This window comes from Hypanus sabinus, chromosome 29, assembly GCF_030144855.1.
Source record: "Hypanus sabinus isolate sHypSab1 chromosome 29, sHypSab1.hap1, whole genome shotgun sequence".
Lineage (NCBI taxonomy): Eukaryota > Metazoa > Chordata > Chondrichthyes > Myliobatiformes > Dasyatidae > Hypanus > Hypanus sabinus.
This window is the reverse complement of record NC_082734.1, coordinates 16,257,691-16,271,916: the sequence shown is the minus strand read 5'-3', so window position 1 is coordinate 16,271,916 and position 14,226 is coordinate 16,257,691. Positions and strand designations below refer to the sequence as shown.

At 39.2% G+C, this 14,226-nt stretch overlaps 1 protein-coding gene across 1 annotated transcript in view; it reads left to right on the top strand.

The window, feature by feature from the left end:
- The first annotated feature begins 8,501 nt into the window (after positions 1-8,501).
- LOC132382741 (guanylyl cyclase C-like) overlaps positions 8,502-14,226 on the top strand; it is a 74,743-nt gene continuing 69,018 nt past the window's right edge. The window contains exons 1-2 of the mRNA XM_059953191.1: positions 8,502-8,634; positions 13,871-13,983. Of these exons, the coding sequence (XP_059809174.1) occupies positions 8,502-8,634; positions 13,871-13,983 (246 nt within the window). The remainder of the gene's footprint in view (positions 8,635-13,870; positions 13,984-14,226) is intronic.

Genomic DNA, 14,226 nt, shown 5'->3' with positions numbered 1-14,226 from the left:
GCATGGATTGAAAACTGTCTGTCACATAGCAAACAAATTTGGAACATTCTGTCAGAAATCTCAAAGCAGGTGGTCATGGTAGAACTGACAGTGGCTTGGGAAGAGCAGATTGAAGAGGTGTCTGAGAGTAAGTAAGCCAAACATGAGGAGCTAATAGAGCAGTGCCAGACACAGGGGTGGAGGACGCTGTAGAGGCTTGCTGCTCGCTGTGCAGAACCTACTCTCTCCTTGGCATTACAGGGGCGACAAAGAGAAGAGTCATCAGGACTGTCACAGAGGCTGCTGGGTGTGTCTCCAGATGGCTATGGACCAAGAGCTGTGGCCTACGGCTGGGCATCGACCCGGGCTGGGTCGCCTGGGCAAGGGTGTCTGAATTTGAAAGACCCACAACACCCGATGACCTCAGGTTACATCACTGATGATTCGACCACCACATCCTAGGATATATCTCATCGCCTCCTGTCTCAGTTTCACTTTCCTGCCCTATTTTCACTTGTTAAAAAATTGTCCTATGCTTATTTATCTCTGTTTTGTTTGAGCTCAGTGATCCACAGTAGCCCAACAGTGTGGAGAATTATAAAAGATCACCAACTTTTGAGTGAAGACTTTTCTTAACTCAATCCTAAATAGCCTACCGTAAATGGACTGTAATCTGTAATTCTAGATTCTTCAGCCAGCGAAACATCATCCCTGCTCTCACCGTGGAGTCATGTAGGTATTTTGTAACTTCAATGAGACTACTGTTGTTAAGGATCTCTTGCATTAAGTACAGGCAAGCCCAGTTTTAGTTATGCTCTTATCACTAACAACATCCCATTATCAATGATCCCATTGATCATTTGTTATCTCTGTCACTGATTTCTTGAATTAGTATTACTAGCCCCATCGTTGACAGCCTTTTGATTTAGACTGCATACCTAGATCATTCTTAAATGTTTCAGCTTACTGAAGTTAATAATGTTAACAATTGATTAAATAGGCAGAGCTAGGCCATAGTTACTGATCTCCTTATTTCCAAAGGCAGTACATTATCAATGGTCCCTTCAGTTATTGAAACCATCACATTGATAACATCCATCTCAGTAACTCCCACTAATCAATAAAGGAAGCAAGCTGAATGCAAATAAAAAAATCTACAGGTCGAAATTGGAAATGAATATAAAATTTTGGAAACTCCCACAAATGCTAGTGGAACCCAGCAGATCAGGAAGTGTCTGGAGGGAAATGAACCGTTCACATTTTGGACCGAAATCCTTCATCGGGACTCAGTTCTGGAAACTTTTAGCAGGCTGAGGAGAAACTGAATAAACTTCAGGGTGAAAACTTTACCTGACGAAAAATGTCCAACTTGAAATGTGTTTCTCTCTACATGGAAACTGTCTGACCTATTGAGTATCAAGGAAAATGAGTTGAAGTTGACTAATTCTGAGCAGACCAATGGCCATAATAAGTTTTAATTTCTTTTTTGTTTTCCTCTATTAGTTTGTGTTGTATTATCTTAAAGTAATATATTTGTTTCACACTCTAATCATAAAATGTTTGATCTGTGGCACTGTTTGTTATTTTTTCTATTCCATTAAGTATATTCTCATCCACTTTTAATTCATTTATTTTATTTACTTTCATTTACAATTAGTCACTCTCCATTTTTATTTCAATTACTACCTTTAAATACAAAATATTTGTTCAGCTTCATTTCCAAATTGAATTCAGCAGTCTCAATTTCTTTATTGGGCTAGAAACTGATCTATAAAATTGAAACAACACACACAAAATGCTGGTGGAACACAGCAGGCCAGGCAGCATCTATAAGGAGAAGCACTGTCGACATTTCGGGCTGAGACCCTTCGTCAGGACTAACTGAAAGGAAAGATAGTAAGAGATTTGAAAGTAGTTGGGGGAGGGGGAAATGCGAAATGATAGGAGAAGACCAGAGGGGGTGGGATGAAGCCAAGAGCTGGAAAGGTGATTGGCGAAAGTAATACAGAACTGGAGAAGGGAATTGAAATAACATTTCTCAGTCTCGATTCAGTGTCATGCACACAATGCACTGGAAGAACTCAGCAGGTCAGGCAACATCTATGGATGGGGATAAACAGTTGATGTTTCACACTGAGACCCTTCATCGGGACCCAAAACGCCGACTATTTATTCCTGTCCATAGCTGCCGCCTGATCTGTTGAGCGCCTCCAACACATTGTGTGTATTGGTCCAGATTTCCAGCATCTGCAGTACCTCTTATGTCTTTGATTCGATGCAGTATCTTTATTCCCGTTAATTCTGGGTAGTTAAAAATTCCCTCAAGACTAGGGTCCTATTTTTTTGTTATTCATTGGCCCATGAATTGTAAGAGAAAATGGTAGATTAGCAATGATTTCCACTGTAAATTCATATCAGACCTGCAAAGTTAGCAGTAATTGAGATGGTCATACAAAAACTGCCTCCAGTTTTGAGATGTGAGTTCTATTGCTTTATGGATATTGAATGATCATGTGAAAGTTCTAGCATTTTCTATTTTTATTGCCATTGTCACTGATTTTAATCCTTGTCTTTTACTGATTCAGACTTGCAGTTCCCTTTTCAAATATTTTCTTTAATTGATAGGAATATCTCAACAACTTGGAAATGTTATTTTCCAAAAATAGAAATATTACATTGCAGCAATAACTGGAAACTGTAAAGAGATAACACATGACAAATATCATATACAATATCCAAATTTGCAGAAGCTTTCATAAAGGTCAGGTAAGTAACCAGAAGAAAAGTTTAAATTTAAACAGTGCCTTTCACAACTTTAGAAAGGCACTTTTATGCCAGAGGAACGTCTACTACTACCTATGAACTGTGCAATTACGTTTTTAGCTACAAAATTGCACCGTGCACTCTGAGGATGAAGCATTACTGCTGGCTTTAACAGAGGTATTTCAGTCCTAAGGACCCAATACATAACTTTGTAAAACTATACCTCAATTCTGAAGAAAATACCAGCTTTTTGTTGCATTTTATTCCAAAAATAATTCTAATGTTTGCAAAATGAAATGCTTCATGGAGGATGTGCTTTTAATTGGCAGTTCTTTATCAGAATTCAGGTTGCCCGAGTATAGAAAGGAAATTGAGGCTTTGGAGAGGGTGCCGAAGAGGATGCTGCCTGGTTTAGAGAGCATATGCTATCATGAGAAGCTGGCTAAACTTGTGTTGTTTTTTTCTGGAGTGTTGGCTGGTGAGGTTTATAAGATTATGAGAGGCATAGATAGAGCAGACAGGGAGTATAAGTTTCCCAGGGTTGAAATGTCTAATACCAGAGGGCGTGCATTGAAGATGACAGGGGGATGTGAGGGGCAAGCTTTTTACTCAAGAGTGGTGGGTGTCTGGAATATGCTGCCTGGTATGGTGGTAGAGGCAAATACATTAGTGGTTTTGAAGAGATGTTTGGAAAGGCACATGGATATAAGGAAGATGGAGGGATAAGGACATTGTGTAGGTAGTAGGGATTTGTTTTTGGACAGTTTAGGTTTGCTTTAGAGCTGGTTTGGCATAATAATGTGGGCAGAATAGACTGTTCCTGTGCCCTTCAAGCCGTGCCACCCAGCTCTCCCCCAATCTAATTTGAGCCGAATCACAGGGCAACTTACATGACCAACTAATCTACCCACCAGAACGTCTTTGGACTGTGGGAGGAAACCGAGGCACCCGGACGAAATCCGTGCTACAAAATGTACAAGAATGTACAAGCTCCTTACAGGCAGCGGTGGGAATTGAACCCGGGTCACCTGTACTGCAAAGTGTTGTGCTAACCACTACACTACCCGTAACCATATCACTTTACACATGCTGTAATTCTTCCATTTTATTCAATATTCATCTTAAACTGCCCATAATTAAGCTAACGGGAATATAAAATATATCCAACCATTAATGAATGCCGCAAAACATTATATTACTGACAAAAAATGTTTCAAAATATGTGGGAGAACTCATGTAAAGCTGGGTTTCCATTACTGAGCTATCTCAGTTATTATAGTTCAAATGGTTCTGTACAAACTTTGCCCAATTACCTTTTACTACCCTTAGTTTTTATTGAGCAAACAATGCTTTATACTAGCTGACCTTTGTGCTCAGTCTCAATGTATTATCTCGGAGGGAAAGCTTTAAGATGACATGTAAAATGTTCCTAATAGCTCTGCTTCCTGTATACTCTTGAAAGTTAATTACCTTAGAGAACGACAATTGGAGTGTCTTAACAACAGAGCAGAAAAATGAAGCGGATGCTTAGTTTCTTTCTGTGCGCCATAATTGTCATCCGAGGACATTTTCCCAAGAATCCCTATTCAAAGTGCACGGATAAATTGTTTACAATTAATGTGGTTCTTTTGAATGATTCCTTCTCTCCTTGGACCTTGAATAATGTAATTCCAACTATAAAGCAGGGAATTCATTCTATTAATAAGGACCTACAAGGTAAGACCCATGTGTTGATTTGTTTCTACTGTCTTGTGTTACCGAGAGGGTACAGAGTCACTGGGGAAGGTGCAGAAAGATTTATATGATAAGAGTACAGAGAGGTGGAATGGAGAGCAGAACTTCTCTGTCCTCTTCTTATTACCATCAAGAAGGAGGTACAGGAGCCTGAAGGCACACACACTGTACAATTCAGGAACAGCTTCTTCCCCACTACTATCTGATTTTTGAATGGACATTAAACCCATGAGCGTACCTCATTACTTCTTGTAGTTCACAGCTTTTTTTTTCTATATTATCATGTATTGCATTGTGCTGCTAAGTTAACAAATTTCACAACATATGCCGGTGATATTAAACCTGATTCTGATTCTGACTTGATAAAAACCCTCAAAGTTATCGAAATGTTTGATATGGTACATGTGAATATGTTTTTATTTTATGTGAGAAATTTGAACTAACTGTCAAGTATATGAACTCATTACTATTCTTAAAACATATGATGATTAATCCAAAAACATGAATGTAGTTACAAAGGAGACTGCAAGGTAATGAGGGAGAAAGAAATATTTATTCGATGAGATGATAAATGAGTTTTCCAGTGTATCTCAAAGTGCAGGCTTTGGAAAGCAAGACTGGGTGTATATTGTTTCATTAAGTCCATCTGTAGTTAATAGTCAATACTAGTCAATCTTATAGATAAATCCTTGCAGATGGTCATTTTGGTGAAGTTTTGGGTAAGAGCTAAACAAGGTACCTTGAGTGGGGACTTCCTTTGTAATTGTAACTGTTTGCAACAGCAGTCAATTAAATTCATCTGTTTGAGTGGATAAAGAGGAAGAAAGAGAAACCACAGGTTTTTAACTGTGGAGTGCAGTAATCTCAGATTGGGGGCTTCAGTTAGCAGGGTATGTGGCATCTCCTCAATTGGCTTTTGGTTAGACAGTGTGGCATTGATGTCAGTCAGGTCAGTAGTTGGTAAGCATTTTCATATTTTATAGTTCATATAAAGTGTGTACAGATTAGATTGTATTTTAAGGGGACATTTTAAAATCAAAAGTCAGAATCAGAATCAGGTTTAATATCACCAGTATATGTCTTTGTGGCAGCTGTACAATACAATACATGATAATAGGGAAAAAATGTGAATTACAGTAAATATAGACTATGGGTGATTGATAAGTTCGTGGCCTAAGGTAGAAGGAGTCAATTTTAGAAAACCTAGCACATTTATTTTTTGACATAGTCCCCTCCTATATTTACACACTTAGTCCAGTGGTCGTAGAGCATACAGATCTTGGACCTCCAGAAAGTGTCCACAGCAGAAGGAGATGAGTTATACAGCTCTCTTTATATGCACATGTAATTCAACTCTTTGAGTGATTATGCAGAAAGTTTGAAGTTAATAGCTCATCAGGGGTGATTGATAAGTCTGTGACCTAAGGTAGAAGGAGATGAGTTATTAACTTATCAATCACTCCTGCTGTGGACACTTTTTGGAGGTCCAAGATCCGTATGCTCCACGACCGCTGGATTAAGTGTGTCAACATAGGGGACTATGTTGAAAAATAAATGTGCTAGGTTTTCTAAAATTGACTCCTTCTACCTTGGGCCATGAGCTTATCAATCACCCCTTGTATATTTAAATGAAATAAGGAGTGCAAAAATAAAAATTAATAAGTAGTGAGGTAGTATTCATGGGTTCAATATCCATTCAGAAATTGGATGGCAGAGGGGAAAAAGCTGCTCCTGAATTGTTGAGAGTGTGCTTTCGGGCTCTTGTACCTCTTTCCTGATGGCAGCAATGAAAACAAGGCATGATCTAGGGTTCTTAATGATGGTTGTTGCCCTTTTGAGACATCGCTCCTGGATGATAGTCAGTGTCCATGATGGAGATGACTAAGTTTACAACTTTCTGCAGCTTATTTCAATACAGTGCAGCAACCCCCGCTCCCCCCGCAATACTAGATGGTGATTCAGCCAGTTGGAAAGCTCTTCATAATACATCTGGAGAAATTTGCAAGTGTGTTTGGTGACATACCATATCTCCTCAAACTCCTAATGACATATAGCCATATGTGCCTTCTTTGTAGCTGCATCAATATGTTGGGTCTGGGATAGATCCTCAGAGATACTGACACCCAGGAACATGAAATTGCTCACTTTTTCCTCTTCTGATCCCTCTATGGGTGCAGATGTGTGTCCCCTCATCTGACCCTTTCTGAAGTCCACAATCTTACTGACATTGAGTGCAAGGTTGTTACTGCAACACCACTCAACTAGCTGATATATCTTGCTCCTGTATGCCCTCTTGTCACCCTCTGAAATTCTGCCAACCATAGTTGTATCACTGTAGCAACACAGTCATGGGTGTAGAGAGAGCAGGTGGTGGGCTTAGTACACATCCCAGAGGTGCGCCAGAGTTGATTATCAGTGAAGTGGCGATGTTATTTCCAATCCGCACAGATCAAGGTCTTCCAGTTAGGAAGTTGAGGATCCATTTGCAGAGGGAGGTACAGAGGCCCAGGTTCTAGAGCTTTTTGATCAGAGCTTTAGGAATGATTGTGTTAAATGCTGAGATATGGTCAATAAACAGCATCCTGACATAGGCATTAGTAGTATTGTCCAGGTGATCCAAGGCCGCGTGAAGAGCCAATGAGATCACATCTGCCAAAGGCCTGTTGTGGCAATTGGCAAATTGCAGTGGGTCCAATCAGCTAAAGGCTGATTTATACTTCTGCGTAGTAACCTATGCAGATGCCTTCGTAAGTGGCCTGCGCCATTGTGAGCATTTATACCTGTGCGTTAGTGTGTCTGCATTGCTCTGCAATTCACTGCAAAAATGCTAGTTGGCGGTGGGGTTTCTATGCCACTGTGTAGAGTTTCTTCATGTACTTCAAACTGACTGAGCACATCATGTTGGAGTTGGAGCTAATAAATGTTGAACAAGGGTTTTATTGAAATTACTGCAACGCAGAAAAGAGAGAAGACGTCGGAGGTATGTACACCCATTGAACGGATTGTGGCAGAAGGAGGGTGAATTTTCTGTGCTTGTCCGGCCACTGAGAGACATGGACAAGGAAATGCATTTCAAATACTTTTGGATGTCGGCAGGTAGATTTAACGATTTGGTTCATTGTCTCCAACCATTTATTTCACATTAGTGTACGCACAGTATGCCTATAGACAGGAGGAAATGCGATGCTACCAAGCAGACCGATCACAGTTGTGGTCTGCGTCGCCGTGATGCGCAGTTACATTTTTGAAGAGGTGTGTCAGACGATGGCGTAGGGTAGAGTGTAGGGTACAGCGTAGGTTATGTGGCTATACCATATCTACGACATTCATTTGATGCAGAAGTATAAATCAGCCTTGAGACAGGAGTCAATTCTACCAAAAGACAACCAACCTCTCAAAGCACTTCATCACCATTTAGATGTGAATGTATTGGGTGATAGTTGTCAAGGCAGCTCACCCTGTGCTTAGCCCCCCTGCTCTACTCACTTTGCATTTATGACTGTGTGGCTAAGCACAGCTCCAATGTCATATTTAAGTTTACTGACGACACCGCTGTTGTTGGCTGAATCAAAGCTGGAGACGAATCAGCATATAGGAGGGAGATTGAAAATGTGGCTGAGAGCTGCCACAAGAAGAGCCTCTCATTCAATGTCAGCAAGACCAAGGAGCTGATCATTGACTTCAGGAGGAGGAAAGCAGAGGTCCATGATCTAGTCCTCATCAGGGATCAGAGGTGGAGAGGGGCAGCAACTTTAAATTTCTCAGTGTTATCATTTTGGAGAACCTACATAATCATTAATAAAATCAATTTTTGAGAAATAAAACTCACATAACTATTTTTCTTTGTTGGAAAAAGGAGGGAGTGAATAGCTCTCTGAGGAATCCTGTCAGAACCAAGATAATGAATATCCCTCATCTGTATTCATTAAAGAATAGGACATCAAATAGTTGGAGATATTAGATATCATGGTGGGCTTAATGGTGGCTAAATTTTCTGGTCCTGATGAGATATATCCCTGACTGCTATGGAAGCAATGCAGAAGATTTCTGGGGCCCTGACAGATATTTATGTTTTTGTGGCCATAGGCAGGGTGCCAAATGACTTGAGGGCATTAAATGTGGTCCCTTTATTCGAGAGGGACAGCGAGGATAAACCAGGTAATTAGAGTTCTGTGAGTCTAACATTAACAGTGAGGAAGTTTTGCAATAAAATATTCTGAGGGACAGGATTAATTTACATTTGCAAAGGTGGCAATCAACCAGAGAAGGTCAGCATGGTTTTCCTATGGAGAGATCCTGTCTGAATAACTTGACTGAAGTTTTGAGAGGCAATAAAATGTTTTGATTAATGCAATATGGATCATGGAGTCATGGACTTCAGTCAGACCTTTGACAAGACTTCTCATGGGAAACTCGTTCAGAAGGTTAAAGCCATTGGTTCCAGGGTTAATTGGATCAAAAACTGCCTTGATAACAGGAGATAGAGGGTGATAGTGGAAGTTCATATTTGCAATTGGAAACCCATGATCGTTGGTGTACCAGAGGTATTGGTGCTGTGACCTGAGAGTTTTTATAAGAATTAATAACTGATATGAATGCAAGGTGTCTGTGAAGAATAAGAATTTCAAGTTGTATACTGTATACATGCTCTAATATTAAATGAGAGCTGATTTTACACACTCTCTGTGGTCTTGACTCCTCTCTCCAGGGCATTGGACCCTTTAGTTGTTCCATTGTTTGGTCAATTTAAATGCCAGCTCAGATAGACTGAAAAGACAGTGTGTCAGATGGGATGAGAGCCGATTTCTCTCGTTCTTCGTGATGGTCATTGCCATGGCGCTGAGGCTTTGAAGACTGCCTCGGCTGCTGTGCTCCATGCCCACTAATATGATAAGCGAGGCTTTGGGCCTAATCTGAGCTGCTCTGGGGTTTTGGATCTGAGGACTCAATTTTGGTTCGGAATGCTGTTTGCTCACTTCAATTATTTGCACAATTTGTATTTTTTTTATCTTTCTCTTGTGTTGGTCTTTTTATTTTCTTTCTTTTTACAATATTTTTATTCAGAAGAAGAAAAAAAACAAGATTTACAGAGTGCAACACATAGATACATCTCAACATAAATTGTGTACATTCATATATTGTAATAAAATTGATCAAAATGTTATAGCATAACACATAAAGGTATACCACTCTGTAATCAAAAATTTAAAGATAGGTCATACATCATAAAATAAATTTTTTATATTAAAAAAAGTCAACCCCCTACCAACTACCAAAGAAAAAAGCTGATGGATGATAATGGATAATTAGATACAAGCATATTTGCTCAAGAAGAGAAGATAAAAATATACATAAAAGTCTGTGCACTGTTAAACTTTATAAATTGGAAAAGTAATTTAGGAAAGGTCCCCAGATATCATAAAAAGATTGTTTCGAATTTAAATCTGAGCAGCGAATCTTTTCTAAGTTTAAATAAGACATAGTATCACGTAGCCATTGAAGATGTGTAGGAGGGGTAGACTCCTTCCACTTAAGCAAGATTGCTCTTCTTGCTAAAAGAGAGGTAAAAACTAACTAAAACCAACACAAGTGAATCTGCAGATGCTGGAAATAAATAAAAACACAAAATGCTGGCAGAACTCAGCAGGCCAGACAGCATCTATGAGAGGAGGTAGTGACGATGTTTTGGGCCGAAACCCTTCATCAGGAGACCCCGAAACATCGTCACTACCTCCTCCCATGGATGCTATCTGGCCTGCTGAGTTCTGCCAGTATTTTGTGTTTTTATTAAAAACTAAAACCCGTAGGTTAGGAGTATTTAAAGTTATATCTTCTTTTGCAATAATACCAAACAAGGCAGTAAGGGGATTTGGGTCAAATTGGACCCTAAAAAGTTGTGAGAAGGTATGGAATACTTCCCGACAAAACTTTTCAATTTTAGGGCAAAACCAAAACATATGAATTAAAGAGGCATCAGCAAAGTTGCATTTATTACAAAGTGGAGAAACATTCAGATAAAAACTAGACAGCTTCTGTTTAGAAATGTAAGCTCTACAAGCACAGAAAGATGATTTATTAACCCGTTTAAGAATTTTATTCCATCTATCATCAGAAATCTGACAATTTAGGTCATCCTCCCAGGCTTTTTTTATTTTATCTAAAAAGTCTTGTCTAGAATCAATCAACAAATTATAGATACCGGTAATAGAACCATTAACAAAAGGTTTTAAATATAAAAGATCGTCCAGTAAATTTTTATCAGGACCTATAGGAAAAGTAGTTAATTGAAAACGTAAGAAATCTCTAATTTGAAGGTATCTGTAAAAATGTGTTTTTGGGAGTGCAGATTTAGATGACAATTGGCCAAATGAAGCAAGAGATCCTGAAATAAACAGGTCCCAAAAACACTTAATACCTAGTTCATTCCAATTCTTAAGGACATTGTCAGTCATGGAAGAGATAAAAAAATAATTAAGGAAAATGGGTGATGATAATGAAAAATTTGTTAAACCAAAAAATTTCCTAAATTGAGACCAAATCCTTAAAGTTTGCTTAACAATTATGTTATCTGCTATTTTATTTGCTGAAAAAGAAGAGTATGATCCAAGAAGAGAGACAATAAAGGAATTTTTTACAGAATTAACTTCAAATGAGACCCATGATGGGCAATCTTTACAATAAATATAATAAGACCAGAAAGTAATATTCCTTATATTGGCAGCCCAATAGTAAAACCTAAAATTAGGTAGGGCTAATCCACACATCTCTTTATTTCTTTGTAGATAAACTTTACTTAAATGAGCTTGTTTATTATTCCAAATATAAGATGTTAAAATTGAATCTAAAGAATCAAAGTAAGTCTTAGGAATAAAAATAGGTAAGGCCTGAAAAAAATATAAAAACGTTTATTTTTATTCTTTTTTTCTATAATTGGCTTCTTTTGGGTTTCTTGCTTTGTGGCTACCCGTGAGCAAGTAAAACTCAAGGTTGTATAATTTATGCATTCTTTGATAATAAATGCGCTTCAATCTCGAATCTTGAATAGAAATGGTAAGTAAGTTTGTAGATGACACGAAAATGGGTGTTGTTGATATGGTGATCTTACGCTACAGGATGAAATTGATCAAGTGGTAAGATGGGAAAACAACCACAGGAACTTAGTCCTGATAAATGTGAAGTGAGGCACTTTGGAATTCTGATAGGAGTCGAACATGCAGAACGAGTAGCAAAGCTCTAGGGAAATCAAAGTTCAAAGTAAATTTATTATCAAAGTACACACTATATATGTCACCATATACAACCCTGGCCTGGCCTGCTGTATTCCACCAGCATTTTGTGTGTGTCATTTGAATTTCTAGCATCTGCAGATTTCTTTGTGTTTGCTCTTTAAATTCACTACTGCGAAGCCTCTGCCAGTGATGCCTACACTGAATAAGTTTAAATCTTCTCTTCGACGGGAGTTCAGTGAAACCCTCTCTCGCTTCTCCCCATCTATAATTCCCTCGGCCCTTCAACTTTTCGATCATATTTTGACCCAAACCCGCTATTATAGCTTCTCCTATCATTTTGTATTTCCCTCTCCCCCCACTACTTTCAAATCTCTTAGTATCTTTCCCTTCAGTTAGTCCTGATGAAGGGTCTTGGCCTGAAACGTTGACAGTGCTTCTCCCTATAGATGCTGCCTGGCCTGCTGCATTCCACCAGCATTTTGTGTGTGTTGTTTGAATTTCCAGCATCTACAGATTTCCTTGTGTTTACAACCCTGAGATTCATTTTCTTGCCAGCATACCCAATAAATCCATAATAGAATAATAACCATAATAGAATCAATGAAAGACCTCACCAACTAGGGCATTTGACCAGTGTGCTAAAGACAATAAACTCAGCAAATACAAAAAAAGAAAGAAACAATAATAGTACTATGTAAATAAGTAATAAGCATTGAGAACATGAGATGAAGAGTCCTTGAAAGTGAGTCCATAGGTTGTGGGAACTTTTCAGTCATGGAGCAAGTGAAGTTGAATGAAATTATCTCCTTTGGTTCAAGAGCCTGATTAGGAGTTTGAAGAGATATGGCATGTCAACAGATACACTCAAAAATTTCTATAGTTGTACCGTGGAGCGCATTCTGACAGGCTGCATCACAGTCTGTTCTGGGGGGGGGGGGTGCTGCTGTACAGGACCGAAAGAAGCTGCAGAAGGTTGTTTGTAAATCTAGTCAGCTCCATCTTGAGTACTAGCCTACAAAGTATCCAGGACATCTTTAGGAAGTGGTGTCTCAGCGAGGCAGCCTCCAATATTTAAGGACCTCCAGCATCCAGGGCATGCCCTTTTCTCACTGTTACCATCAGATAGGAGGTACAGAAGCCTGAAGGCCTGAAGTACCCAAAATGGAGCTGACTAGATTTACAACCATCTTTTGGTTCTGTGCAGTAGGCCCTCCATACCAGACAGTGATGCAGCTTGCCAGAATGCTCTCCATGGTACACTATTGAAGTTTTTGAGTCTATTTGTTGACGTGCCAAATCTCTTCAAACTCCTATTAAAGTATAGTCACTGAGAGGATTAGAGGAACAATCTGGGGAGAGGCTAGTAGACCAGATCCACCGCCTGTTGCTCAAATCATCAGTAGGAGACATCTGCTGAAGATAGGGACAGGTGGCCAATAATCCCTGTGGGGAACTCGGTGATACCTCAGCAGACAGTACAGAACAATGCTAAAGTTTGGATGTCCACCTGCAGCCATCTGCAGATTAGAGACTGCTGAAAGCCTTTATGTTTTTTTGGAAGATCTGACCTGGGATTAGACAACTAAATAAAATCTGCCTCACAACCTTCCTTGATCTTGGGATGCAACGTTTGCAAGCCAGTGTGGGAAATTAAGGAAGGGCGAGTTGGAGTATGTGGTGATAGAAAGACATGGCTGAAAACTGACTAAGTGGTCTTCACCCCAAGGAAGACATACTTGATGATGGCATGAATGATCTTTATCACCTCAGGACTAGTAACCTATTGACTCCTGGTTTGGGATTTTACAGAAAAAAAGTATTCCTTTTGGAAGGAATGATATATTTATTAGAGAGACAGCGAAGAACAGGCCCTTCTGGAGCTGCCTACCTGGATTAACAATAGCCTAGTCATAAGACAATTTACAGTGATGAATTAACCTACTAACCAGTACATCTTTGGATTGTGGGAGGAAACCAGATCACCTGAAGGAAACTGATGCCATCACGGGGAGAACATTCAAACTCTTCACAGACGGTGCCAGAATTGAATTCCGAACTCCAGAACGCTGTGAGCTGTAATAGCATCAGCTACGCTACTGAATCACCAACTTTAGGGAGAGCAAAGCTAAGTCAATATGTAACTAACAACTGTATTTGTATTTCAGGTTATAATGTCACCGTAAATGCGTCATACGAAGGTTTTGACACAATATCCTTTTCATCCAAAGGATGCTCCACAAGTGCCTGTGGAGGACTAATGAAGCTTCAGGAATTATTTGTAAGTATGCGAGTCAGACAAATATACGTAGTTCAAGTTCAAGTTTATTGTCATTTGACTCTATATGTAAAGTGAAACAATGTTCCTCTAGACCATGGTACACCCACAAGACATATATCACACACATGAATAAAGCAAAATATTGCCATAAATAAGGGAAAAATGTAATTCAAAATGAATGTAGTGTGCAGAACAGGTAATCAATATAGTAAACAGCTCACTGTCCCAGTGATGAGACCTCAG